The sequence below is a fragment of the Mixophyes fleayi genome, chromosome 1 (genome assembly GCF_038048845.1).
Source record: "Mixophyes fleayi isolate aMixFle1 chromosome 1, aMixFle1.hap1, whole genome shotgun sequence".
NCBI classification, from domain to species: domain Eukaryota; kingdom Metazoa; phylum Chordata; class Amphibia; order Anura; family Limnodynastidae; genus Mixophyes; species Mixophyes fleayi.
This window is the reverse complement of record NC_134402.1, coordinates 223,267,035-223,293,549: the sequence shown is the minus strand read 5'-3', so window position 1 is coordinate 223,293,549 and position 26,515 is coordinate 223,267,035. Positions and strand designations below refer to the sequence as shown.

Genomic DNA, 26,515 nt, shown 5'->3' with positions numbered 1-26,515 from the left:
GATCCAGATTTGGATAATCAAGGTGTCAATGTTGTACACCGGGAGGAGGATATTGATGTAGCTGGCGCTGAGGAGGAACTTGAAGAGGAGGATGCTGATGTGGTTATCTTAAATGAGGCACCAGGGGGGGAATCAGTTGTTGTCCATGGGATGAAAAAACCCATCGTCATGCCTGGACAGAAGACCAAGAAATGCACCTCTTCGGTCTGGAGTTATTTTTATCCCAATCCGGACAACCAATGTATGGCCATATGTAGCTTATGTAAAGCTCAAATAAGCAGGGGTAAGGATCTTGGCCACCTAGGGACATCCTCCCTTATACGTCACCTGGATAACCTTCATAGTTCAGTGATTAGTTCAGAAACTGGGGCTAGGACCGTCATCAGTCCAGGGACACCTAAATCCCTTGGTCCTGTTGGATACACACCACCAACACCCTCCTCGTCAACTTCCTCCACAATCTCCATCAGATTTAGTCCTGCAGGCCATGTCACCAGCCAGACTGAGTCCTCTTCAATCCGGGATTCATCCGAGGAATCCTGCAGCGGTACGCCTACTACTGCCACTGCTGCTGTTGCTGCTGGTAGTCGGTCATCTTCCCAGAGGGGAAGTCGTAAGAACGCTACGTCTTTCACCAAACAGTTGACCGTCCAACAGTCGTTTGCCATGAGCACGAAGTACGACAGTAGTCATCCTATGGCAAAGCGGATAACTGCGGCCTTAACAGCTATGTTGGTGTTAGACGTGCATCCGGTGTCCACCATCTGTGCAGTGGAATTTAGACAGTTGAAGGAGGTATTGTGGCCCCGGTACCAAATTGGGTACCGGGGCCACTCCACTACGCAGTCCAGAAATCTTAGTATCAGATATTAAACTACGTTCACTGTTCCTGCTACATCAAAAAAGCATGAACATGCCCTGCCATCAACAAAAACAAGATGTAGTGACGCGCTTGAACTCCACCCTCTATATACTGCAGAGGATGGAGGAGCAGCCATCTGTGCAGTGGAATTTAGACAAGTTGAAGGAGGTATTGTGGCCCGGTACCAAATTGGGTACCGGGGCCACTCCACTGTGCAGTTCAGAAATCTTAGTATCAGATATTAAACTACGTTCACTGTTCCTGCAGTGCAGAAATATTAGTATCAGATATTAAATTACGTTCACTGTTCCTGCTACATCAAAAAAGCATGAACATGCCCTGCCATCAACAAAAACAAGAGGTAGTGATGCGCTTGAACTCCACCCTCTATATGCTGCAGAGGATGGAGGAGCAGAAAAAGGCCTACACAGCCACCTACGATGGGCCACGTGTTTGTGCCGCCCACTTGTGTCGCTTAGCTTAGACATCCAGCTACCTCGGTGCAACCTTTTGGCCTAAAAACTATATTGTGAGGTGTGAGGTGTTCAGAATAGACTGGAAATTAGTGGAAATGATTGTTATTGAATGTTATTGAGGTTAATAATAGCGTAGGAGTGAAAAAAAAACTGGATTTTAGCACTTTTTATGCTTTTTTAAAAATAAATCAGAACCCAAAACCCTAAATCAGAACCAAAACCTTTCGTCGGGTGTTTTGGCAAAACAAATCAGAACCCAAAACCTCAAGCTAATCAGAACCCAAAACACTAAAAGTTGCCGGTGCACACCCCTAATTTTTATAACAGGTTCTAAAGTGCTGAAAGAGAGAGGCATGATAAGGCTTGCAGATCAGACAGGGCTGCCAAGATGAATTTTGTACAGCAACTTCATGGCATGTAAATTCACGCACTGCCAAAGGGGGTGTGACCATACCATTGGGGACGTGGTTGTGCATCATTGGAGGCGTGTCTAGCAGGTGAAAAGCACTAGGCCACCCTCCGACAGAAAAATGCATTACTCACACATGCCCCCTCTGCCCAGCAGCTTTGCTCACACGTGCCTGCCTCTGCCCACATGCTTTACTCACACTTGCCCCCCAGCTCTAGTCACACATGCCCCCTCTCTTCCCACATACTTTACTCACACATGCCCCCTCTCTTCCCACATACTTTACTCACACATGCCCCCTCTCTTCCCACATACTTTACTCACACATGCCCCTCTCTGCCCAGCAGCTTTAAAAACGCATGTCCCCAATCTGCCCAGCACCTTTAGTCACACATGCCCATCTCTGCCCAGCACCTTTAGTCACACATGCCCATCTCGGCCCAGCAGCTTTAGTCAGACATGCCCCCTCTCCAGCACCCCTTCTTACCTTATTCTCCACTGTACACAGGGTTGCCAACTCTGAAATGAAAAACAAGTAACTGCTTAGTGAAAAACAAGCCCAAAACAATCCTAAAAAGCCCCCCAAAAATAACAACTTACAGGGGACCGCCCTTTTCTATAACACTAATTTCTACACTGAATCTCCATTTAGAAAACCTTTATAAACACAAGAGGACTCATTTATACACTGATATGGAAAATGAAAACGCAAATGCTGTAATTTAGGACACTGGTATGTCTATACCACACAGCCCCATTATATAACAGTATAAAATAGGGCTCTGAAAGCAGTCTTCAAAGTTCTGACATAAACAGCTTACTGAATGGGAGAGGAGGGTGTTATATAGCAGTGTTACCTGCTATAAGTGCAGCTATCGTGTCTGTCACAGCACTTATTTCAGTAGGCTGCTGTAGATCGTCTTCCTGTGATTTATTCCACGTCCTCCTCTGACTCCGCCCACCCACAAAGCGCCACTTCATTCTCTGCACAACCCGCCCACAAAAAAAATAACCTAAATGCACCAATCACAAAATGGTAACAGAGGAAACAAAAAACGATTATGCAGCCTGAGGACTTGGAGAACGAGTCCAAGCCCAAAAACAAGCTACCCGCGGCAGTGAAAAAAAGAAGCCCAATTCCGCTTGTTATAAGCGGAATTGGCAACTATGACTGCACAGCACACAGGACAGGAAGATATCCAGCGGTCCGCCCACACTTAGTACCATGTGATGGCTGCAGTCACATGACTGGTGATTTGTCACAGTGGCACCTGAAGGTACCTTAGCTGAAGGGGATTTAGCCACTACGGATCCCCCCTGCACTCAACCGCGACACCTACGAGCAAAAAAAAAAAATACATATATTTTTTTAACTATAGACCTCCAGTGGGGCCCGAGCCCCCCAGGCAGAACTGGGCCCTTGTAATTTGTACCCGTCACCCCCTCCCCCTCTCTGTGCCCCTGGTCACAGATACTTCTACTATGTCTTGATATTAGCTGGATTTACCCTCAGAAGCCCCTACCCTAGAGAAGTCCTCTCTCTGGGCATGCGGGGGCGACTGCTCATATACAGGTTATGAAACTGACAGGAAAAATGGAAGGTGGTATGGTTAAACTGGTGGTGTTAAGCTCTTAGTTGGTCCACCTCTATGACAAAATTTCTAAGATCTTCAAAGTGGCATAGATAAAGGGGTCTCAAAGATACACATAGACGTATGATCACACGGCTCAAGAAGGAAAAAAAAGGCATTACAGAGGGAAAACCGTTAGATAAAATTAATTAGCGATGTACGGATGGATAAGAAAAATAAAAAATGGTGCCAACACCTATAAGTCAGAAGAATAACAAAATATATATTCAATGTGGGTTAATGGCACATTTGTTTTATTTATTTTCTTTTCTGTGGAAAAAAAATTGGAAGTTTAGTTTAGTTAGACAGCTCGTTAATACAGATTAAGATAAGAGAGAACATTTTTGAAAAATAAATTTAATAATAAGACTTCTGGTCTATATAAACACTTGTTTTCTTATTACAAGATTTTTCAAGATCAATTATTGAAATATATATATGAAATTTCTAGAAGGTTCCCCAAGCCCCACTTAGGTACCACTGTGAAAGAGCAGTGTGATATTTAACAGGACTCAGAGAAAACTTTAGGCCTATAGCCCTACTAAATGCGAATTTGAAGATTTTTACTAAATAATTTGTAAACTGTCTTAATGCGGTTCCCCCTTGTCTAATTCATAAGGACCAATTGAGTTTTATGCACTATAGACACACAGTGGATAATACAAAATGCAATTCATTTGATTAATTTTCATAGAGGAGAGGAGACAGGTGTTTTGAGCCTTAATGGAGACAAGGCCTTGGATAAGCTATACTGGTCCTATTTATTCCAAACAATTAAATATGGGTTTAATACAGCTCTTCATGGCTTCAGTCAAACACCCCATTTCTTTGTCTTCTGTCTTCCCATGTTTCAGCGAGACTAGGCAGTGTTGCACCCTATCACCCACCCGTGCTAGAAGTGAAGCCTTTTTAGGGTTGTTACATATTCAGGATGCTATTTTAGGAGTAGTTTAATGCCCAGTCTTTCAAACAGTGGTTATTTGCTAATTAAAAAGCATTAACACTGACCAAACCATAGATATCTCTCCCAAACCTCCGCGACGCAGTGTTGGAGTTTGGATATTTCTCAGGCTACAAAGTTGATGATTCCAAAGCAAAAGCTCCTTCCATTAATCTAACTGTGGGGAACCACCGCTCAGCTTTCCTTATAAGTGGAGGGAGAACAATTTAAATTACATAGGGATTAATATTTCCTCTACTTACCAAATGCTGAAGAGATCACTAAGGACACATAGGGGCAGCTTCAATTTCCTGCGTTGTTCTTTATAACTCCGTGTGCACATTATTACTGTTACTACTACATTATCTTAACGTGGAAGAGCGGAGCTGCGAGCAAAAATTAGTGTTGAAATTACCGTAGTAACTAATAATGCGCATCTATTACCATAGTAATGGTAATAGTGAGTGGCCTGTGTTGTTCTAAAGAACAACGTGGGGATTTGAATCTGCAAGATTAACTTATTAGTCAGTTTAGGGCAGGCATAGGATAGGTAAATCAGTGATGGTATTTGGGAAATCCCTAGATTGTCTAGCTGGCCAGATGTTGTGAAATATTAGCAGACAGCTCAACCTAGGGCGATCTTGTCCATACACTAGAGCAGTGGTTCCCAAACTGTGCGCCTAGGCTCCCTGGGGTGCCTCAGCCAGAGCCTGTGGTAAGCAAGGCGGGGGACTAATTGGTAATTATTTTGGCTTAGGGGTGCCTTGAAAAATATTATGGAGACCTAAGGGTGCATTGAACTGAAAAAGTTTGGGATCCACTGCACTAGGGGGTTTATTTACTAAACTGCGGGTTTGAAAAAATGGAGATGTTGCCTAGGGCAACCAGTCAGATTTTAGCTGTCACTTTGTAGAATGTACTAAATAGAATACATGTCTTCTCCCATTCTCAGCACAGGACTGCTGATCTTTCATTGTAAAATACAGTTTCTATTTTCAAATACTTCAACATTTTATACATTAATACTGATGTTATTATACAAAAAATATTCCCTGCTGTATTTGTTTTTCTCTGTTTCAAGTACAGTTATTAACCACTACTGTCTTATTTTTAACATTATGATGTTCAGTGGAGTTTGGAATCATTTGCGTAGATATGATTCACCCCCTCACTATGTAAAACCTTTTAATACAAGGAAAAGTAAATACATTGAAATTAGACTTAAAAAATAAGGGTCTTTTCAAGACCACAATAATGCTGACTGCCATTCTTAATGGCACTGATGCTTTGTGTCCAAGTAACACATGCTCACCGGTTCTGCAATTTCACCTGAAACCGTATCCCCATTTACTCCCACCCATGCTTTCATTAATGTGTACATTGTGTGGTAAATAATAATATTGTTTCTGATCAGTTATTTTTTTTTTTTATTATTATTTTTTTTAGCAGTGTTCATATTACATGGGTAGGGCCAAAAAGGCCAGTTATTTTTTTTTTTAATTATAGGACCTCGTCAACCACATGAGCCTTGGGCAGAATAAACTATAATATGTTCCTGCCAATAGCACAGAGAAGTGATGTTAGGCTCTGGTCACACTGATACTAGAAGATTGTGGTGTCAAATTCACCTGCAGCAACATTAGAGGGCTTTGTGTAGAGTACCCTGGAATGCGCTGTAGCAATGATTAGGAAACTGGTTAGCATGTAAAATCGTCACATCAATGAACCCTAAGTTGTCTATTTGTGTTTATTGTAAACATTTAGGGATGCATGTATAAAATATTTCTATGATGGTACTAGTATGCCTGCTAGCTGAATATTCTGTGGCATCGCTATTGTTTCTTTTCTCTTACCCATAATCCATCTCCTTCTAAAGCTTTTTTTGCCAATTTGATTAATTTGTAATAATTCTCTTCTATGTGAGAGGATTATAACATAGCAATAAAATTGGCAAGAAAGCTCTAAGAGGATATAGCTTGGCGTATGGTCTAGTGACAAACAATACACTTGATATCATTAGTGGAGTGACCAGGCCCAGAAACAATGTGAAATATGACACAGAGCAGGCATATAGGCAGAATGTATAATTCCCTGCGTTTGCTCACAGCCTGTTCAGTGGGATAACAAAAATTGTGTAGCATATTTATTGCCCTGCGCTACATCCCTGTGATATCTCAAGTTTGCAGTTACTTTAACAGCAGTTATCAGTCATTGCTTTCGCAATAAATTAAGGTATCAACTTTGCAAATAAAATACTTTTCTCTTCACTAGGTGACATACTTAAGCATGCCTATGACTTGTGTAGCTTTCGGATGCAATAATCATTTTGCCAAAGGATGTGGAAAACAATTTTTCAGGTAACCAGTTTTATTTTTAATAGTTTAGTGTAACTATGTTGTCAAAATCGATAGACAGCAACAAATGTTGGGACGTATGTGACAGCAGTGAAAGACCTGAGTAAGGGCCAATAAGAAACTACACTGCGCTTTCCACACAGGTATGCTGTGGTGATTAAAAGAGGACGCTGTACTCAAATGATGTGACTAGAAGTATAGCCTGGGTCTCTCCTCCCTCCATTTTTACCAACACTATCATACATTGTGTTTTTCAGGCATGATGTATGGGGAACTTACAAGTTGTTGATTATTGTCACATATTAGAATAGCAGTAGAGACATAACTGAATTTGGGAACATGTACAAGGCATGTAGAGGGGGCTGTCACACACAAGACAGCACAATGGGCTTTACAGTGAACATACCAAGGAGCACAACTCTGCAAAGTGGCCTCATTCACATCACAACCATTAAGTAATTAGGGACAGCTTTATAGCTGGTCTAGACTATAATACCCACATCTTTCTAATAGCTCCTCAGTTGCCATAACAAGCTGAGAGGACCTCTGTGATGCATATAAAGACAGAAAAACAAGTTAAAAAAAATAAGGATCAGTTTGATATTAGATTACTGTTAAATATATATATATATATATACACACAAGTTAACCCGTGCATGATACTCATGCATTCTAGTCAAATCAAGCTACTTAAGGTGTTAAAAAGGTTCTTGTCATGCATTTGGGCCATAGCCCAGGCCTCAACCACCAACCACTCCCCACTGTCACCCCCGGCAACCACCAACCACTCCCAACTGTCACTTCTCCTTCAAGAAATATATATATATATTTTTTAAATCTTTATGAACACTTTTAACAATTAACAAATTAAAAACATCTTAGTATACCAAATTTCAGCCCTTTCTGAATTTTTTTTTCCACACACACTAAGAATTTAGTAGGTCAGTGTATAACTCCGCCCAGCAGGTGGCGCTGCAGCTTGGTTTTATTTTTTCCACACAGACAGACTAACACACGCCACTAGACATTTATATTATAGAGATATATATATATATATATATATATATATATATATATATATATATATATATATATATATGAGAGATATGTATATATTATTATAAACTGTTTATTTCAATCTCATACATGCCTTAGGTATATAATTTTTAATTTGGACAGCATTCAATGGATAAACTGTTTTACATGAGAATTATCATCGAAATACTATAGTAACTATCATTTTTTGGGGTAAATTTAAACGTGAATGTTGCACTTTGATTCATATAAGAAAGAAAAATAAATTATTATTTTGATCTATTTTTATGTTTGTAGTACCTCCTTAAATACTACAGGTGTCACTGTTGCTACTACTGAATTTCAAAAAACTTAGCCTATGTTACTTTTGATCATCTCCTGCGTGTTAGGTGTTGGCTCCTCCTCACACCAAATGAGGTTTCCACCACTAACTCCTAGATTTCTGTGTCATGTGTCAAAGTTTTTAGTGCTCGTATCCAGAGAACTGAGACTGATGGGAGAGAACACCACATCCAGCTGCTGTGCAGGTAGACAAAACCTGCACTGCATCATTCCACTGATATTGCCATATTGTAAGTTACCCCAACACAGCAACTGGTTGCAGTGTTTTAGCCCTTTTTAGTTTTGTGTCCTCTAGGCAGAAGGGTTGAAAATCTTCAGACAGGGATGGGCAAATCCCAGTACTTTCATTGTACCTAAAAATGTATTACTGGTGCCTAGTTTTGGGATTCATTTATATTTATAACAATGTTTGCACATCTTCACTGGTTTCTTAAATGATCCTCTTGCTCCATTGTTTAACCCCTGTCTCCATGGTTCCATTGCAGAAATATTTAGCTTATGTAGAGTATATGTATAGGGAAAGAGCAGTTGTTTTAAGGCAAACATCTCCATCAACAAAGGTTAGCATCATAACAAGCCTTGATTATATTTAAAGGATCCCAAATTGTAATTTTCACATTTTGGCTATAAATTGTTTTCCTTTAATACTAAAGTAATTAATACTAGTAAAATGTCCTACAGGTTTCCAATGAAAGATCCTGAACGTTTGTCCAAATGGATTATAGCAATTCGCCGTAAAAACTGGAAGCCTTCCGCATCCAGCAGAATCTGCAGCGATCATTTTACAGACACCGACTACCTGTTACGTCCAGGAACAATGTTTCCTCGACTTCGAATAGATGCAGTGCCTTCTGTTTTCGAAGGATTTCCAACATATTTGAAAGAACGGCTTGAAGAGGAAAAAAAGGTAAATGAACAGATGTTTATTCTAATTTGTAATCAAGTGGAGGGTCAAGGTACAAGCCAGGGTACAGAGGTGATAATTATGATAACCGCAACTAAAAAACAGTTGCAATATTATTTTTATACACAAAAATGCTATATATTAAAATGTCAGGAAAACAATAGCCTGTACATAGTTAACAAGTGCACATCCCCATTGTCACGTAAAGAACCAATAATATTTGAACAATGTATTTTGCCTTCTTGGTTGATAGCTAAGATCCACTGCAGCTTTGTTGGGGGGGAAAAAAAAGTAAAGAATTACCCCCTGCCTAGTATAAATAGGTGAAGCTCCTCTGCATCTTTATTATCCTAATAGGATCTGAATTGGATTAAAAAGCTGAGAATGCAGTTCTTTGAACTATTGTTATATCACTGGCCGTATGTATGAATCAACCAAACCCACATAGTGTATTTCTGCAAAGCAAGTCTGCGAGCCACTCTGTGTCTGCTGTGTTAGAGAAGAAACTCCTTTTTAATTGTTTCAATGTATTTATTTATTAAAAATAAAATTTTCCATCTTTTATAAGACATCAAAATCGGTGGAGGTGCAGAGTATGGGTAAGCGAGAATGAAAAAGAATGCATGCTTGGGGCATAATATTTTTATTTAAAAATGGAACACTTTGTTCCTGTTTAAATAATGGCACCAAATGAGACTAATAGGGTTCGTAGCAAAAGAGGTGTTAACAATTTAAGAATTGTTTTTTTAACAATTTTTGTGCGGCAGTCGTGTCCAGAAATCAAACAAAATAGTTCCTCGCCCCAAAACTAAAGCCCCGCTGTTATGGTTGGACTCTATGCAAATAAAGCGTCCCCCAAATAAAAATTTACATATAGATTATTATTGAGAAGGAGTTAGGAATTACTTTTCTATTAATTTTGCTGGATATTGCAAAAAAAACATACAAGCTATTACTGTCATGTCCAGACCTTCCTTTTTAATGGGAGGAGCCACCAACCTGGTGTGTTCATGTCCCGTTTGGCACCTATGGAAGGGGCCCCAAGATGTTGTTGAAGTTACTGTACCTTGGTCTGAAGTTTCTCTTGAATTTCCCTGGACTCTTTGCTTGGGCACCAATATTTTTAAGCCTGCAGGTTCCAATACTGTATATGTAGCCCCAGTACTCCCAAGTATTATCACCTTTTTCACAGAGACTTGAACATTTGGGGTACTCCTCTATTAGATACTATAAGGCAGTGATGGGCAACCTGATACACTTCAGGATCTGCATGATGCAGCCCTGTAACCTTTAAAAGTGCATATTACCCCTAATCTCAGTGATAAGATTAAATAATACATTTAACCTGGGAAAAAAGAGACAATACCAGTAGGCATTTTAGATAAACAAGTGATAGCATTATCACAATGAAATCTGACATCTGAGCATGAAGGAGCTGGTAAGAGGGACGTCTCTTACCAAATCACTGCTATACTGGCTATTTACAAACCAGGAACATGTAGACATTCGTGGTTTAGAGGATATCTGCAAAATAACTTGCTTTTATTGTGTGCTCAGAGGTGGTGCTGATCTGGGGGTAAATGTATGAACATGCGGGTTCTTCAACACCCGCGTGTTCGGCGATTAAATTTCAAGCGGCGCTGCATTGTAAAGGGAAACTTCCCTTTACAATGCAGCACCGCTTGAAATTTAATCGCCGAACACGCTGAACACGCGGGTGTTGAAGAACCCGCATGTTCATACATTTACCCCCCTGGTGTTAGCCATTACATCTATGTAATAGCTAAAAAAGCATATTCAACCAGCATAGTAAAAACATTACAATATACAAATGTGAAATAAAGACTGTTTGCCTGTCCCCTTACTATTCTAACTTATTTAAGATATTGCTGTTTGGATCCTAGTTTATATTTTAAGAGGTGAAATTGGAAATATTATGGGGTGGTCTAAAAGCAATATTGGGCATGGACACTCAGTCAAGTATATTTTTGTCATCTAACACAGTCCTATGACAGAGGCAAACCTGTATAGTGTCTACACAGAGGCACTTCCCAATGCTGGAACTGTGGGTGTGTAATATACTGTACATTCACATTTTGTTGGGTTTGAAAAGTTACTTTATGGTTGCTTTTTTAGTCTAAATATGCCATAGAATATTTTTTCGCTGTAAATTTTATTATGAACATTTGAAAACAATAAATTGATTATATTTTCACCTTTTAAAGAACAGATTATTTTTTTTTTATAGAACAATCTGGACCACTAAGTAGGTCCTCTTTACATAATACAAAATCAGCTATGGACCCGCCACGGTTTGTGGAACAGCAGCAAGATGGCCACAGCTACTCTTCTGCAAATGTTTGCACCAGCAGAGTGAAGGCATTCCTAGTGAAGTTCAGAGTAGGTCACTAGTGGGTTTTATTTTGCATATCCTAATACACAAGATATAAATGAGAGTGAGCATTATTTTAAGAGAAAAATCTAAAGTGTTTTGATAAAAAGAGATGGTACTAAAGAGGTTGTGAAGTTTACACTTCTGTACATTTAACCTCTAAAGATTTTTCTTCCTCTCTGTGCATGGAGACGCACTTCCTGAGAACACTTCAAGTGCACTGGGTGGACCAATGCTCGTATCGGTGCCAAACTAAAGCTATAGTAAATTACTTTTTCAAATTACATATTTCCTCTCAAAGTTGAAACTACCATAGTAACAGAGAGTGCAGCTGTTGGGGTCCTATATCAAAGCCAAATATTTGTTTTTAGATTTTCTTCACCCATAGGCAGTATATTGGTGTCCTAACAAAATTTTGCTATGGGGCCAATAAATGCCGCCCTGTATCCCTACATTTAAATCTACATTGTATTATCATCTGGCATCTTTTGTATCGGAAACACTGCCTATTTAGGTGGATGGGAGAATTTAGCTAATGAAAGTGGAAGAGGAGATTATAAATAATTTTGCTGGGCATGACACTTTGTATTAAGATCTCGATATGGCTGCAATATCATCAGCAATAGAGCGCGATACAGTAATAACCTATGCATTAGGGGACTGAGGAACTCTTAGTAACTCAATAATAAGGCTCATCAACAAGTCAGATGGTTATACAATTTTAATTATGTTAGCTAGATGCAGCTATACCAATAGCTTACTATATAAAACTTATAAAAGGCTTTTTTCAGACCAAAAGGCTTTAATAGTTCACTTACATTTAGTTACAGGGTTATTAAGTCTTCTACCATAGTGTTATTAAGCCCTAAGAACTTTATATAGTAAGGTCCTTAAGGGTAAATATTTGACTCTTAGTAAGGACACTATTTTAATAACCCTGGCAAAACAGTTACGTAAGAGGAATCTTTTGGTGTAAAACTGTGAGATTTCTTGCCATATCGAATAATCATGGCCCGATATACTCCTATTCCCCACTCCACATCATGCTCCTATAATCAACTGTATCCATTCAACCATCAGGCAGATACTCTGCAGTTGGGAGGAAAGTAAATAATTGTGTGTTAAATCCAACTGAATAATATGTAACTGTACTGCACAAATTGTGTTTTCAACATTGATAGCTGTGCAAACTGGTATGGAGTACAGATTACTTAGGTGAAAGTACACACACTAAGTATCGACTCCCACAGTGGGTCAAGTTTCTAAATCACACTATTCTTTATTTCTTCATATCTCGCACTCCCTTTAATTTAAAATGTTTCGCCTTTGTAAATGAACTGATCAGTATTTTTAATTTGTGTATTAATAAAATTGGCTTTATAATTGTTTTTGGACTAGGAGTGCTCTGGAGACCAACCTTTTCTCATGCAGTTATACCACATGAAAATGTAGATCTGTGTATCTATTACAGTTGGATGGAGCACCCCCTCACCTCACACCATTTAGCTATACATTAATCTCTATTAGCGGACCTATCCCTTTTTTGTTGCTACTAGCCAGGAGACTGGATCAGACACGGAGATGTAATAACTGCAGCCATAGGAGCTAGATAGCCGGAGATGCTACGGACTGTAGATTCTGGATTGCTAGAGGAGCAATAAATTGCAGACACAGGAGCTGGATTGCTAGAGATGCCACAGACTGTAGATGCTGGATTGCTAGAGGAGCAATAAACTGCAGACACAGTAAAGCAGGAGCGTTAAACAAGCCAGGGGTCAAACCCAGACAGTCCACCACGATACCAGGGAGAAAGCAGGAGCGAAGTCACAACAATGCTGGGTCAGGGGTCATATCAAGAGATGCCAAAATAGAGGGAAAAGCAGAGGGCAATACCAGGAAATCAATCAGAAATCATATGCAGGAAAACCAGCAGTAGTTAAAGGCAACAGATTAACTGGCAAAGACTGCAGGGAGAGGCAGTCTTTTAAAGGCCAGAGACAGGTGCTAAGCATCCCGGGGTAACAAGCTTAACTCTAGCAGGTAGGAGAACCGTCCAAGTACCACAGTGGCCCCTTTGGTGGAACAGCAGGCTGGATACATATATAACGGTGTTCAGACATATCCCTTAGCAGACAAGATCAGGGGAAGGAACAGAAGCATCTAGATGCAGGATTGCAGCCAGATGCAGATAGTGACAGATTCATTTTGGGAATCCTGCTCATTTTGGGTGCACACAAGCTTTGATATCTGTTTAGTTGGTCATTATCGCTGACAATATCACATTATACCCTTGTTGTTTTTCAGTCTATTTTGTTTTGTGGGGTTTTTTTTGTGTTTGTTCTTGTGCAGTTTATGAAATAGTGGAAAAAAGTGCCCTTAAGAAACAGTGCCCTTAAGAAATCGGATATCAAGAGGTTCAACTGTCAATAATGAGATTTTATTTTTACATTAAATCCGTTTCTCTTAGTTCATGGGGGACACTAGACCATGGGGTATAGAGCCTCCTTCAGGACATGGGCACTTTAAATAATTCTAACAATTAAATACTCCCTCCATCTTATACCTCCCCATCCTGCAGAGAAGTCCGTTATTTTACTGACCAAGCCCCACAGGACAGAACCAGAAACATTTAACTTTGGTAAACTTCTTCCCAGGAAACCTAGAGCGAAATTGGGTGGGCGCTCAGTGTTTCCCATGGACTAAGAGGAAAGGATTTAACGTAAGCATAAAATCTAATTTTCTCTATCATCCACTGGGGGACACTGGACCTACTAATGCTACTCCCTACGGGTGGGTACGCTCACAAAGTTGTAGTGCGCAGCACCCTATGCCCAAACCTAACGTCCTTAGACTTGTAAAGGTATGTACGGAGCCCCACGTGGCTGCCCGACTAAACTGCTCGGGCAAAACCTCATTCTGCGCCTTCCACAAGACGCTCACCGTTTACACCACTAAAGCCCGCTGTGCTAATCTATGCCAGGACCGGCTGTATGGGATCCCGTAACAGAAGGTAACCCTGAGCTAGAGAGTTTAGCAATTGTAGAACACTTATTGGAAGCTCTGCATTAACAGACAGTGAAAGGAGACAGCCTGTCAGCACTAGGGACAAGCATCTGTTGTCCCAACTGTCCAATCTTATATAGCCAGGGGACAGGCCCTGTTAATGCTACCATCTCAACCTCCCGAGGAGCAGCGTCAAGAGTGTCCACCTGAACATGAGTGCCAAGTATCCCGAGGATCATACTGCCGAATGAATCCATCCGATACCTTAACACCGACAGCTTTTGGGAAGATAACCCCTCCCACTGTATTATACCAACACCGGGAGAAAAATCGCACCCACTGTATGTAATGTGGGATTGGCTAACCGCATGACAGTTAAAGCTGGTCCACGGGGGCACAGGTAGTGAGAAGGTAGGAAATCAATTTATCCCCTCTCACAGGAATGTTAAGTGGAACTGAACCACTGATCCCTATAAATCAGCAGACAGGCACACACAACTGCCTCTATGGGTGGGCAGAATGTCCATCATGCAGCCTGTTATTTCGAGGACCTGGCTGATGGCATCTTAGTGGAACACACCTGCTGGTCCTCCACGAGGAGCATGGACCTGCCGAAGCGATCCCAGACCCCTGTGCCTTTACCACTATGAGAAAAGGTCTGAAACTAAGAGTCCTGAGTTCTTGTCGGATATAGGAACTCTTTCCCCTGTCGCCTGGCTAATAATCTTATACAAGTCAAAACCGAATAGACATCACCGTAAAAGACAAGGACATCACAGTCTTTTCTGACTCTGGATCTGCCTCCCAAGCATTGAGGCATTTGGCTCGGCAAGCTGAGACCATTTATATCAAATTCTGGCCCCTGGTTTGACCAGCATCCAGGGCTGTGTGCCCAGATATACATATTCCTTCCGGATGTGTACCGACAAAGTCGCCATTACAGACTTATGCCACCCAGACTGCAAGCCTACAATGAGTTGCTCTGGCTACTTTTCTGTGGTCTAGTTGAACCAATGCTTAAAATGGGTCTCAGTAAAGCACCAGCCACTAACTAACAGTTTTAAGAATGGTACAGACAAAGTTGAAACTATTGTTAAGTGCTGTGTATTCGTGGATAAGAATAGATGTGGCATTAGGGGGGGCATGGCCTAGCAGACATAATGGCCGGACACAGATTTTGCTAGCTCCTGCCATCGTGAGCATAAATCGGGGTTTAAACATCTTTAGCCTCGCAGCTGACACCCGAGCATTACCTGATCGGCCAGCAGATCCCCCACGCATGGATCGGAGAACAACCTGGCGCTTGGAAACCCAACTTTACCTACGCTAGATCGACTAACAGTTTTGGCGCGAAATCGGAAATAGCCGCTCACACGGCCTGCACAACTTCAGGTCCCGGCACTCGGAGCCAAGCAGACTTCCAATTAACAGCTGGCTTCCATCTGGTGGCATCGCAGAGTGGCCTTGTTCTCCTGGGTTGAGGTGGTATTGGCCCCAGCACCAGAGGGAGGAAGACGCTGGTGTGAAACTGCGTGAGCACGCTCCTAGTGGATTCCTAGAGGTGGCGGGGTTCACATATAATTACTGCCGCTAACCTTCAGTATCAGCCTGTTTTGGTAACTGACGGATACCCAAGCCGGAGGTTAGCCAGTTAATATCACAAGAGTGGAGTGCAATTTGTAAGTACCACACGGCAGCTGTTTGGTTGCAAGCCTGGTTCACATCTAAGAGACCATTGTGAAGTATAGTTGTGGTATCTCTTATCCTCTCTAGTCACACTGAATTACTGAGTGAAGAGACATACATATAACATATATATATAGCGTGGATTTGATACTCTGTTTCACGGATAAGTTGATGAACAGTCTCCAAGTATCCCTGTTCATTCCAGCAGTTAAAGGGTTAACATTTTACTAGACCAATATTTAAAGTTGTGCACATCACAAAGCCTTAACAAATACTGCCATCTTGTGGAAGTGGTGTAATCTACGGCTATATTTCTATTTTATCAGACACACAAACTCTGACTCTTCTCTTTATTTCTTAAGTTGTGTCAGGGTTCTGTTATCGGGATACATCTTAACTATGTAAGAGACTGAAGGGGATGGTCTCTGTTTACCTACCACATTTATAATCAACAGTGTAATGAAACTCAATTTAATGGTGCTGAAGATGGATAAATATATGAATACTTCAGCTAAGCCACAGAGATCTAAGTCTGAAAAGATAAAACCACCACCAGTAATTCAGGGAGAGTGAAGAACGCAAACCATAATGATTTGATTCTAGCCCAGACAAAGATATGCTGTTATCTAGTTCATTACAATCGGACGCAAATGACCTGGGCCATGAGGCACCTCTATCCTATGGCGCAGTGGTTAAATCTGTTCGTGAAACAATGGAACCCTTACTACAAACACAGGTGAGTAAATTTGCAGAAGCCATTAAAGAATTGTCAGACCAAATTGCGACCACAAACAAACAGGTCGTAGTTAACAAACAGCACATGGGGGAACATAAGCAGGACATATTTTCTCTACAACAAGCAGTTACCACGTTGTGTAAATCCCAAAAGCAAATGGTCAATAAGATTGATGATCTTGAGAATAGATCACAATGCTACAACCTTCGCTTGGTTGGTCTCCCGGAAGCCATTGAGGGTCAAGCTTTAACCCAATTCCTGTTGGTTGATCTGCCATCCCTACTAAATATTTCGGGATTGGAAATAGAGCGAGCACATCGATTGGGCCCAACCAGAGAGAACAAAGATAAAAGGCCCCGCCCAGTCAACTTAAAATATTAAAATTTTGTTCACAAAAGTCAAGATTTGGTCTGCAGCAAAACAGATTGGGAAAATCCTGTGGCAAGACAAGCATCTGTTGTTGTTCCAAGATTACTCAACAGAGGTATCCAGGGCATGGAAAGAAATGGCACCAGTTTGCACACACCTCATTAAGCAGGGAAGGAAATTTGCTTATGTACCTGGCGAAGTGGCGTTTGTTTCAAGGAAAGGAAATCTGAGACTTTCACTCTGCTGAGGATGCTCAAGAAGTATCGGAAAGGCTTTTCACAGTCTATGGACATGTGACTCTAGACACAGATTCGTGACTTTGGGGAGATGAGTATGATGTTTCAATGTCTATTTTCTTAACATGAGGTAGTTTTTTTTTTTTTATTGTTGGTCCCGGTAAGTCGTCTTCTAGGGCCAATCAGTGAGACTCCCCTTATTTGGTGACTTGTAGGTATCAACTCATTTATGGTTGGTTTCTAACTCTCTACAAGCTACATAGAGCAAACTAATTCTGAAACGATAATCAGGTTATGTTCGATGTTCTACGCTGAAAACATTTTCCGGTTATACCATTGTTGTTTATAATCATTTAGATTTTCACTGTTGCACTACATAGTTATATAAGTTAAAGATGCATTATTCTGGTGTACTTTAGTTCTAGTTGTGGTGCAACGGAGACCATTACTTTTTCTTATATTAGTTAATGCAAAACAAGTTAGTAAATCTGTTTCACAAAGGAGCATGGATATGTGAACTGTCCTCTCTGTGTTCCTTTTTCTTTTTCTTCTTAACCTATTTGCCTTTCCTTCTCTTTCCCTTACGTGTTTTCTATTTCACAAATCCAAAAGAGTATTGATGATGAAAAAGAGGGAATATGGTATCAACACATTTTTGATTCTGATGTCATAATGGTTCATATCATCTGTATTGATTTCTTGGAATGTGCACGTATCAACTCTCCCATTAAAAGGAGAATAATCTTGACCTACATTAACAAACTCTGCTCTGATATTACATTTTTACAAGAAACGCATCTCAGATCTTGAGCATGAGAAATTAAATATGCTTTGTCATGAGGTGGCTCCTCTTAATCCTCTAAGTCTAGAGGTGTTGTGATTTAATGCGTAAAAACCTCCCTATCACTATACATAATAAGCAAACAGATATAGAAGATCACTTTGTGTGTCTAGAAACATCTATAGACGGGAACAAGTACTTTTTATGCAATTTATATGCACCAACAGTGTATCATAGGCCCTTTTATTTAATTTAAAGGTAGTCCGTAAACTTTACGCTCATGTTGACTCACAAATAATTTTGGGAGGAAGTTTTAATATTGTTTCTTCAGGTATGCTAGATAAACAGAGAGCTACTCAAGGTTAGCCGCGAAAATTTAAGATCAGGGTAAAAATATAGAACAACTACAACTCACAGATGTCTGGCGTCAACACCATCCAACTACTTTGGAATATACATTTCACTAAATCTATTAAACCTTCTCTAGGATAGACTATTATTTTTTTTTGTATCAAAATCTATTATCCAGAGTGTGGTTGATACGAAAATTGAACCCATCTGTTATCAGACCATGCACCCGTCTGGTTTAACTTAGAGTACAACCCAAATATGGGATCTTATAGACAGTGGCGGTTTCCTTCGGGTCTAGCGTCATCACAACAATTTAACAATATGTTAGACGCAGCGTGGGCCATGTATGAACACTACAATGAAGAACATGTTTTGCATCCCATTTTATACCGGCAGGGGGGACATTATATCATATGCTAAAAATGTTAGGAAAGACCAGTCTGAATTATACATACAAGCCCAGAGAGATTTCAAAGCAGCTTTTAAGAAGTGGAAGCGTACCCCAAATAATGTCAATTAGGCACACTTTGATGAGAAACAGGTTCAGTTTGACAACGTCACATTTGGGATATAAATATATTAAAAAAGGCAGATATCAATTCTATAGATATGGAAACAAGATACTTTTGCAGGGAACTAAGCCTCCTTACATATATCACATCGTTACGTGATGCTTCTGGAAATTTTAAATATTCATGAAATTATATTTTGTATATTTCTTTTATAAGACACTTTATGCAAAGGAGTTACCAAATTTAGAGAATATATATAACTTTTGGTCCCAGATTGGTTTGCCTCAACTAACAAACTTAGATATCTACCCGGTCTGCCCTGATCTCAGAGGAGAAAATTGTTGCAACGACTAAACTCCTGAAACCTAATAAAGCACCAGGGCCCGATGGTCTAACTGGAGAGTTTTATAGAATTTTACTTCCTCGAATCTCCAAGACTTTGTCTGTTATTGTTTTACAGAAAGTTTGCAAACTCTTACTCCATCATTTTAACACAGCAGTATTGAAAGATCTGCCTAAACCTGGGAGAGACATGGAGTTACCAAGCTCTTACAGGCCAATATCAATCTTAAACACTGATTACAAAATTTTAACAAAAATCTATGCAGAATGTGTAAAGAGAATTTTACCTACAATCATATATATGGACCAAACCGGTTTTGTATGAGGCGAAATTGGGTGTCTAACACTAGAAAAGTTATCACAGCACTCAAGTCGGAGTGGGAGGCTGTTGGAGATGGTCCCACACTTCTATTCTCATTAGATGCTGAAAAGGCCTTTGCCTTTGACATGGTGGACTGGGACCATCTTCAAGAGACTCTCACCAGATTTTGGTTTTCCGATACAGTTTATTGATGTATTCAAAACTACCATGACACAGATTGTGGTAAATGACCATCGTTCAACACCCTTCCCTATTGGTAGAGGGACGTGCCAGGGATGATCCCTATCGTCACTTTTATTTGCTATGGTACTGAAACCATTGGCTGTAGCTCTTAGGCAAACTCAATTGTTCTCGGGGATCACAATTCGGAATATGGAAGTAAAAATGTCTTTACTGATGATATGCTGCTTTTTATATCCAAACCAGAAACTACTATCCCAGTAAATCTTGATATTATAGAAAAATTTTGCTCTTTCACAGGTTATAAAATTAGTTTCCAGAAATACTCTATTTAGGCAACCCCCAAACAAAAAAGCAACATCAACATGAACCTGGGGTATTCAGAGTTGTGAAACCCGCACTCAAATACTTAGGGATTCAAATAATACTCTCTCCACTTCAATTATATCAGTATAATTTCTCCTACCATTAATAAAATTAAATCACAATTCAGTAATTGGAAACACCAGAGAGTTTCATTGATGGGAAGGTTAGCAATTATCAAGAGTATAATGTTCCCCAAATTAGCATATCCCATGCTCATGCTTCCCATTGCGATTAGCAAAAGGACACATTGAAATGTAATTCTCTTTTCTTTTTTTTCTTTTTTTCTTAAATCAGATATTTTTATTTGTTTGTTTTTTTGAACACATACAAAACAAAAATAAACCATACAAAAACAAATACACAAACATGACATCTTGAATGTGTAATGCTTCTCAATTACAATTGGCAGTACTCAAACTAATAATCAGTAAGCCTTTTTTCCCCCAATGTATATGGCATCATTTTGGAAGAATGAGATTATATGTTTCACCACATATAGCTTTTTAGTAATAAAGTAAGTTACAAAAAGTGCTTGAGCACTTGAACATTAGAAAGTGCAGCAGAATTCCAAACTTCTACATGGAACGAGTCTTTCAGAGTGCTCTCTCCCCAATCGCCAACAAAAGGAATTAATCAGTAGATAAACAAGTCATTGGAACAAGCACAGTAACTAAACGTATACCATCTGGACCATATTTTATGATATTTTGATTTAGCATTTCTACATGTGTACACATATCTTTCATGTTGTAAAGTAGCATTAACCCTCCACTTATGAAAATCGGGCGAGTCAGGCGCCAGCCATGTCCTAGAAATCACCACCTTGTCATTAAATTGAAAGCATAAGCAGCTGTATATTTATTTAAGTATTCTAGCGAAATACCATACAGACAACATTTGGGATTCATGGGGGGGCAAGGGGATCAGTATTAAGAACAAATTCCCAAACTTCTGACCAAAAAGCATTTACGACCGTACAACCCCATAGCATATGCCAGAAATCAGCAGATGGTGAACAACATTTTGAACAGGACGAGTCACTTCTTCGGCCCATAAGATGCAAACTAGGTATACTCTGTGCAGCACTTATAAGTGTATTTGTTGGTAGTGAAGGCAGAATGTGGCTCTACGGAGACACTTAAGCATATGAGACCACTCCTCGTCTAATAAGGGGCCTAGATCCACTTGCCCTTTGACTTTCAGTGAGTCTAAATCATTCGGGGCAAGTGAATAATTAAGATTTGAGTAGAGTTCGGATATAGTGTTTCTCATACCCACCCTTTGCAGAAGACTCTTGAGAGGGGATGATTGAATTTAATGGAGGGGAGGGAGGCAGGAAACTGTGCGTTAAGAGAGTGTCTTAATTGAAGATAACCGTAAAACACAGAGTTAGGCATTTGACTGTTGTGCAAATGTTTTCAAGGATCCAGACTCCTACAACTGTCCAATATTCACAAAATCATATCTCTGCCATATATTGTATTCTCACAGTTTATTAAGTTCCGGAAAGGAGGGATTATGCCACAAAGGGGTAGAAGGGTCATAACCCCGACCTGCCAGTATATTTTGTGAGATACACCAAATCTCCAGGGCCTGTTTAACTATTGGGGCCACCTGACTTGGACATTTCCCCATAAGCAGTACTCCTATGGATAATAAGAGCGCATTTCCAGAAGCATAGTACTCCGCCTGTTCACTACGAAAACCCAACACATCTATAGGAATTTGGTTTCCCACCGAGTTAATCAAATGGGTAAGCTGTGCTGCATAGTAGTTTAAACGTAGGTTTGGAAGGGCCAGCCCTCCATCAGCCTTAAGCCTGCATAATGTAGCCAATTGGATATAGGCCCTACCCTCTCCCCACACAAACGAAAAGATGAGCCTATCTATCTTATGAAATATCGCCCTTGGGAGATATACTGGAGAGTGTTGGAGAATGTATAGAAACTTTGGCTGAACAACCATTTTAAATAAATCCATCGTGCCTGTGACCGTAAGGGGAAGTCTCTTCCACATATGAGATTTCGTTTTAAAGTATTTTATAACCGGGTTAATGTTGAGGGACACAAACTCACTCGAAAATTTGGATATCCAGACCCAGAGATATTTAAAAAATTTGGTCCATTTAAGGGAATGTCTATTCTCGTTATCAGGGGGGGATCACACCATGAAGCGGGAATATATAAGATTTGTCCCAGTTAATCAATAGACCCAAAAATTATCCAAACTTATTAACCACCTCTAGAAGGCGTCAGGAATAGTAACATACCGTCAGCATAGAAACCTATAGTATCCAAAGCCTTCCGCACTGGAAGCCCAACAATTTAAGGATGTTCTCTGATTAAACAGGCCAGGGGTTCTATGGCCAACGCAAATAGCGCTGGCGACAAGGGGCAACCTTGCCTAGTCCCTCGCCCTAGTCTAGAAGGAGAGAATGTGTGACCATTTACTGAGACTCTTGCCGCCGGAGCTGGATACAGTAACCTAATCCATTTAATAAACTCAGTCCCCAACCCAAATTTGTGCAACACTTCCCATAAGTACTCCCACTCTACCAAGTCGAAGGCATTGGCAGCATCCAAAGATACCACCACTGCCCCCTCCTCAGCTGAATCGGATAACTGGATATGAGTGTTGCCACGAAAGCCAGATAATGGGAATGGTCCTGATTGCTGCTGGAGTGACAGCTTACCCCCAGAGAGGTGCGTATTCTAACAGTGGAGAGGTGTTCACCAAAGATTCCCGCAAGGGAATATGGCCTTGGCTGCTCCTCCACCGCAGGTCGCGGTCCTCTATGGGGCGCCGAGCAGAGAATACTTATAGCCACCAAGTAGTAGTTAGGCTGAACAGAAGTAGTTGTGAAGAGATGCACGGCAGAGAGCTGGAGCACTGAAGTCCACACAAGCATATAACTCTGGAACAACCGATGAGGAGCGATGCTCTGCGGTGATAATGCTGGGAAGCAAGGAGCTGCAGAGAGCAATGAGCTGCACAGGTAACTGCTGAGAAGTGATGAGCTGCACAGGTAGTTGCTGAGAAGCAGTGAGCAGCACAGTAATTCTGAGCTGCACAGGTAATGCTGAGAATCAGTGAACAGCACAGGTGTTGCTGAGTAGAGATGAGCTGCACAGGTAATTACTGGGAAGCACTAAGCAGCATAGGTATTCTGAGTAGCAACAGGCTGCACCATCCACGATGTCAGGAACAACAGAAGTCAGAGGAGAGGCTTCCTATCAGGTAGAGAGACCTGATGATCTGACACCCATTAAAGGGAGGAGGACCCTTATAAAGGGAACTGGCTGCAGATGATCCAATCACTGCGGAGCAGAGGTTTTGAAGGTTCCCAGGGAAACGTATGCGCAGGCCACTAGGCAAGATGGTGTCCGATGATAGAGGAACGCCAGGCTGAACAGCAGATAGCGGTAACCAAGGGAAACCAAAGAAAACAAAGCTTTGAATGCATCCTAAAGGACATCCAAAGATGACATACTATTATCCATAAAGTATCCTTCCCAAAGGTTAGTAAGGACCACCCAAGTACCCATTGTATCCAATCAGAGTGGGTTTAACGTCCAAAATCTCACCCCTCTGTCATTAGTTAGGTCAATACATACAAGAACTAGAGAGTGATATGAAATGCCCCTGGAGAGGTATTCAATGGAAGTAACATTTGGTGATAAAGATAGGGAGGGTAAAATCAAATCTATCCACGACATGGTGTGATAACTGATAGAATGGCAGGAGAATTGCTGTTTATCAGGATTTCTACACCTCCACACATCAACCAGGCCCATCTTCTCCACAAGGCAAGAAAAAGGGGTGGGACCACCAGGGAGAGGTGCATTTGACTCTTGCCATCTATCTAATCCTGTGTGAAGAACATTGTTAAAATCTCCCAGACACACCACCGGGGTGGCCGGAGAGCGTGCCATGAAAATGGAAGCCTTACAAAAAATATCACTGTTATAAGGGGGTGGAATATAAATTGCCAGGATTACAAGCGGGTAGAAGTTAATAATCGTCCCAAGGAACACGTATCTCCCATAATGGTCAATTTGCACATGTTCTATTGTAAAATTTAGAGATTTCTTGACTAATATAGAAATGCCCCTGGAGTTAGCAGAATGTGTAGAACGATACGCCAATCCCACCCACTGACTCTTTAAAGCTAAAACTTTACTACTGTAGACATGTGTCTCAACTAAACAGGCTATATATATCTACATTATATTTTTGAAGCTGGGGTAACATAAGGGAGCGTTTAATGTTTTCGTTCAACCCTCTTGTGTTCCAGGCAAGTAGGCGAAGCCCCCCTCCCCCCATTTTAATTACCTAGAGCCATGCAGAGTCATGCAACATTGGAAAGCATCGAATTTAAGGTAGGAGGAAGGAGCAAACTGCTGGAGAGAAGCATCTGGAGACTCGTTCCGTGCATAATGAAGAGTAGTCAATTACCTGAGTCATAAGTAAATATAAAAGCATTGTGGTGAAAACAATAAAAATAACAATACCAATTTCTGACAACCCCACCCCATATACCCCCAATAAACTAACTAAAGTATACTTCATCCCTAAACGAACTCTTTAAACACAATAACTCTAAAACAGGGATTAGGACAAATCCATTTTAAAGAAATATGGAATGAAGGAGCTGTACAGTCCTAGCTATACCTAGCATGAACCCTCCTATGAATGAATTTGTAGCTAATTCTCCGCCGCCAGACCTGTAAAACAAAAACAGCAGGACACTCCACAGCCACAGATAATAAAGCAAATTGGCATTGACTATTTCAGAGTCCCAATCACAACAATAGCAAAAGGCACATTTCTTGCTCTATCCAGTGGAGGTCTTTCCATCCACACCATAGCCTCCTGTGGCATAGAAAAGAAGAGGTGCCGACCCTGCGCCTCCACCTGAAGCCTGGCCGAGAACAACATAGAATATGGCAGGTTTAAGTCACGCAGTTTTTGTTTAACTGAAGTGAATTGAGCTCTGGACTTTTGGACATCCAATGTGAAGTCTGGAAATACTGAGACAGTGGTGTTATCAAACTTCAAAGGGCCATTTTGGTGAGTCAGTCTAAGGACTGCGTCTCTATCTTTGAAATGCAGAAGTTTTGCTATTAAAGTCCCTGATGGCACCCCAGGTGGAGTTGCTTGCGGTGGAAGGCGATGCAAATTGGGGTGAAAAGTCTTCTGTTCGGAACTATTCAATTAGCCCGCTTTCTAGAAACTGTTCCACGAGCAGATACTTCTGCACGTTCTGGCAGACCAACAAATCAGAGATTATTGCGACTCAGGCGGCTCCCTAGATCCACCAATTTGGTTTTACATTTGGAAACTTGCGTAGCAAGGCTCTGCAGCTCCCCTTTCACCAGTGCGGAGACATCTTCCGGAGTACAAATACGGTTTTCAGTTTCTCCAACCCTTTCTTGTATTTTTTGCATTTCATGCCTCAAAAGGGAAATATCAACTTGGATGTCGCCAATTTTATCAGTGACCCTTTTTTCTGACGCCATTATAGCAGATAGCACCTGTAGAATAGATGGTGCATCTACTTGATCTTGTTGGTTAGTATCAGAGGAGGATTGAGAGTGGAGCTTGAACCTCCCCAGCCGAGGTGGTGGAAGACTGGTGCAGCCATCCCTCAGACTGGTGTGAGAAGGGAGATAGTGAGAACGAGAATAGCGAGACAGATTGACACTGCCCAAAAGAAAGGGTGTCCTGGGTTGTCCAGATATTCAAGTTTTTAATAGATGAGCCATGTTCAGATACATATCAAACTGGCTTTTACATCTAGAACATTTTACTAATAGATCTCAGGAAGACGACTATTTATTCGCTTATGTACCAGCTGCATTACTGCATCTTTCTAAGGCAATGATCACATCTTCGAAACTGCATAGTATCCTATTTAAAGATACTTACACTTCAAGGTTAGCAATCAATAAGAAGTTAAACAATGACTCAACATTTATAAAGTATTTTCCACTGTGGGGTAACCCAGAATTCACCCAATCACTCAATAATCAGTCCTATAAGACTTGGAAAGAGAAGGGTATCTTAGCAGTAAAAGATATTTTTGATCCTGGATGTGTGATGTATACATTTCAGCAGTTACAGGAAGTGAATGCGATTCCACATACCCATTTTTATTTATATTTGCAAATCCGCCACTATATTACAAGTAAACAACGATTTTTGAATCGTAGTGAAGACAGTAATACGAATAATCTTGAATCTATACTAGGTTTCTTATGAATACATAAATTCAAGATCAAATATT

General features: G+C 40.6%; 1 protein-coding gene across 4 annotated transcripts in view; it reads left to right on the top strand.

The window, feature by feature from the left end:
- The window catches only part of LOC142150723 (THAP domain-containing protein 1 B-like), a 48,468-nt gene that overhangs the window by 3,744 nt on the left and 18,209 nt on the right, over positions 1-26,515 (top strand). For 2 of the 4 annotated variants that reach the window (XM_075205930.1, XM_075205920.1), the window contains exons 1-3: positions 2,970-3,024; positions 6,590-6,675; positions 8,731-8,956. In XM_075205930.1, the coding sequence (XP_075062031.1) occupies positions 2,992-3,024; positions 6,590-6,675; positions 8,731-8,956 (345 nt within the window). In that variant the 5' untranslated portion in view covers positions 2,970-2,991. Of the gene's footprint in view, positions 1-2,969; positions 3,025-6,589; positions 6,676-8,173; positions 8,280-8,730; positions 8,957-26,515 lie in introns of those variants that run through there. The other 2 variants (XM_075205925.1, XM_075205929.1) reach the window with 2 other exon arrangements.